Here is a 3037-nt window from a genome sequence, read left to right as displayed (position 1 = left end):
TTAGGGCTTATGTAATATATAAAGAAGAGCCCTCTTAGAGCCTTTTTGTTTAAGGGCTGCTCGCCTTTTGAATAGAAGGAAGTGGGATAGCGGAGGTGATTTCGGTAAACTGATGCATGAGCTGAGGCTCCCATGTCCCACCGACCCTCCGAAAAAGTCAAGTCGTAAAAACTCATAGGGAGTCAGAAGCAAGCAGAGTCAAAGGCGGGTCAAACTCACATAAGCAGAGAGGGAGACACATTCATGAAAAGCGAGAAGCCGTGCCGTGGGGGACTGACCAACTATGAATAGATCTTACTTACGGGTAAGAGTAGAAACATCTATTAGTCCGTATCGTGGGTCTACTTGTTACAAAAGGCGAACATCCCCATTCCAAAACATTCACATAGGTCCGCATCGAAAAGAGGGCGAAAAGAGTCTATTTACCTTTACAATATTCCGGAATGTATCATGGCCCTATCTATTCATCTTTTTTAAGAAAAAGAAAAAAGAGTTCCGCATCTCTCTGGGGCCCGGGGAACAAATAGGTGTGGGGAAGAGGGAGAGGGGGGGCTACGAGCCCTCTCCCGTTGCTGTTCCCGGACCACCCATCCCTTCCTTCCCCTTCGCCCGGCCCGGTGAGGTCCAATGGAGATCAGATCTCTCGAACGAAGTGAAGTGATAGGAAAAGAAGACTGCTGGCGAGAGATTTCTATTCATTACACCCCCTTTACTAGTAAGGGGAAAACGGAAGTGCACTCCTGTGCACCGGCTGAAGGAAGGAGCTTTGGCTTAACGCCCTTATTATTATTCAAAGGCGAAGGGTGGTCTACGATCAGGCTGATCTTTGATCAGAAGTGCTCTACGATCAGGTTGATTGTAAATCAGGGTGCTCCCCTACAATCTTAGGCTTAAGCAGGCTGATTGTAAATCAGGTTGCTCGTAGATCTTCAGAGGGCTATCTTACTAAAAAGTTGAAAGGGGCAAGCCAAAACCTAACAAGTAAAGTTGCTGGATCGAAGTAGGACATTCTCCATCCGCCCGCCAGCAGCAGAGGGGGTTCGATTCCCCTTATACGCGATGTGGCGAAAAAGACTGATTCAACCTGATCTACGACCAACCTTGCCTGCATTAAGATTTAAAACTTGTCGTCTACTTCCAGGAAATGTTCGGAACAGAGAACTTACAATAATACAACGCCGCATTCTCCGACGATTGAGAAACAAGAAGAGATCTATTAAGAGAAAGATTTATCCGAGAGACAATCTTAACAGTTACATCCAATCACAAACTACACGAAAATTGCCCCTTTTTCATGGGGATTTACCCATCACAGAGATGCACAGAGGAACAGAACGAAATTCATATATCCTTTTTCCACTCAATCTAGAAACAAGATCGGACGTTATTCCGGTTCGTCTCCATTTTTGTGAAACTATTCCTCAAGCAAGGCAGCCGATAAGTCATCGAAGGGTTTGTGTGAATAATAGAATGGTAAGCATTACTCATTTGAAAGTGTCCCACGGTGATATAATATCTTTTCAAGAAAATGACGCGAGAATCCGCGGTGAAGAAATAAGGAGATCTTTCTATATCGAAATATCAGTTGAAAAAATCATAGGCAAATTCCTGGATCACCTGGTAAGAATGTGGAGAAAAACCAAAACAGAATGGTTCCACCTACTCAAAACTAAGAGGGGATGCCGCCTACTACTAAAATCCCGGTTTTTGCAACAGTTGCGTTCTTCTATGCAAGAAGAAGACTTAGAAAGAACAAAGAAGTTTGGATCCGAAAAAGTATGCTTAGGCAGTTCCTTCGCGGAACACAACAGAATAAAGAGGAATTTGTATCATTTCAAATCCCTATTCTTATCGAAGAGAAGGAACGAGAAAAACCGAAATCTTCCTACTCGAACAAGAAGTCCTATAGTTTACAACTCTTCTTTATATAGTAATTCGACCTATTGCTCTGCATCCCCCCATCAGTTTACTATGAAGAGAAGAATCAAAAGGATCGAACTACCTACTCATTATTCGGAGGTGAATCATAGAACACCAAAAGTTGTGGTATCTTATGGACCTAACATAGGTCACATCCCTCACGACATAAGATTGAAAGATCCAAACCTTCCTCTTCGGAGCGGAAACGGACGTGGCCAAAACATATAAAGATCGACGTAGTCGCTCATAGGGACATATCTATCCGGATAGAGGATAGTCTAGATCGATTCATAGATAGATTTCTCTCCATATAGATAGGTATCTCCGTGAATAGAGATAAAGATAGGGATCCATCTAGATCTTGATTCACTATTTCAATTTTTTTTTTCGATTGATTGCCTTGACGACAAGTTTTAAATCTGCAAGGAAACATCGTTTTTCAATTAGGGTCGGAGCGTAGACGAGCAAGCAGAGCCCAAGAAAGAGGGAAGCCCGTCATAGAGCAGTAGACTAGAAGTAGAAGACTGCTGACCTGAGAGAAGGCGGTCTCTCTCGGGAAACATGGCCTAATTTCTCTTCTTTTTTTTTTTCGGGTTTCTTTATTTTTTTCAGGAGCCCAGAACGATAAAAGGTGGGGGAGAAGCAAGCCGAACCTCTGATCGACCTGGACACATAAAAAATTCTCGGCATCGAGAGAGATATTTTCTGCATTAAGTAACTCAGTGAGTGCTTTCTAAGAAGGGCTTGGCTTGGAAGAAGAAAATGAAATCCGAACAACCGCGCTGGTCGTAATAGATCGACTTTCATGCGAGTTCTTGCTCCAGCATTAAAGTTCCATTTCAGGGAAGGACGACGTACCATGATACTTTCTGTTTCGTCGAGCCCTACTTTGGTCTCTGGTTTGATGGTTGCACGTGCTAAAAATCCGGTACATTCCGTTTTGTTTCCCATCCCAGTCTTTCGCAACACTTCAGGTTTACTTCTTTTGTTAGGTCTCGACTTCTCCGCTATGATCTTCCCAGTAGTTCATATAGGAGCTATAGCCGTTTCATTCCTATTCATTGTTATGATGTTCCATATTCAAATAGCGGAGACTCACGAAGAAGTATTGCGCTAT

The 3037-nt window shown here is 43.2% G+C and overlaps 1 protein-coding gene across 1 annotated transcript; it reads left to right on the top strand.

Annotated features, from left to right (window-relative positions):
* The first annotated feature begins 824 nt into the window (after positions 1 to 824).
* Positions 825 to 2480, top strand: LOC104878382 (small ribosomal subunit protein uS4m). Its single transcript, XM_010648649.3, has one exon. It carries the CDS (start codon positions 1060 to 1062, stop codon positions 2146 to 2148), a length of 1089 nt encoding a protein of 362 aa, XP_010646951.1. The 5' UTR covers positions 825 to 1059; the 3' UTR covers positions 2149 to 2480.
* The last annotated feature ends 557 nt before the right edge of the window (positions 2481 to 3037 follow it).

The sequence above is a fragment of the Vitis vinifera genome, chromosome 10 (genome assembly GCF_030704535.1).
Source record: "Vitis vinifera cultivar Pinot Noir 40024 chromosome 10, ASM3070453v1".
Classification (NCBI taxonomy): Eukaryota; Viridiplantae; Streptophyta; class Magnoliopsida; order Vitales; family Vitaceae; genus Vitis; species Vitis vinifera.
This window is presented reverse-complemented; position numbering and strand designations above follow the sequence as displayed.

Bases quoted from the DNA above. Each gene is read 5' to 3' on its own strand.
- LOC104878382 (XM_010648649.3), top strand. From the start codon at position 1,060: ATGTGGCGAAAAAGACTGATTCAACCTGATCTACGACCAACCTTGCCT.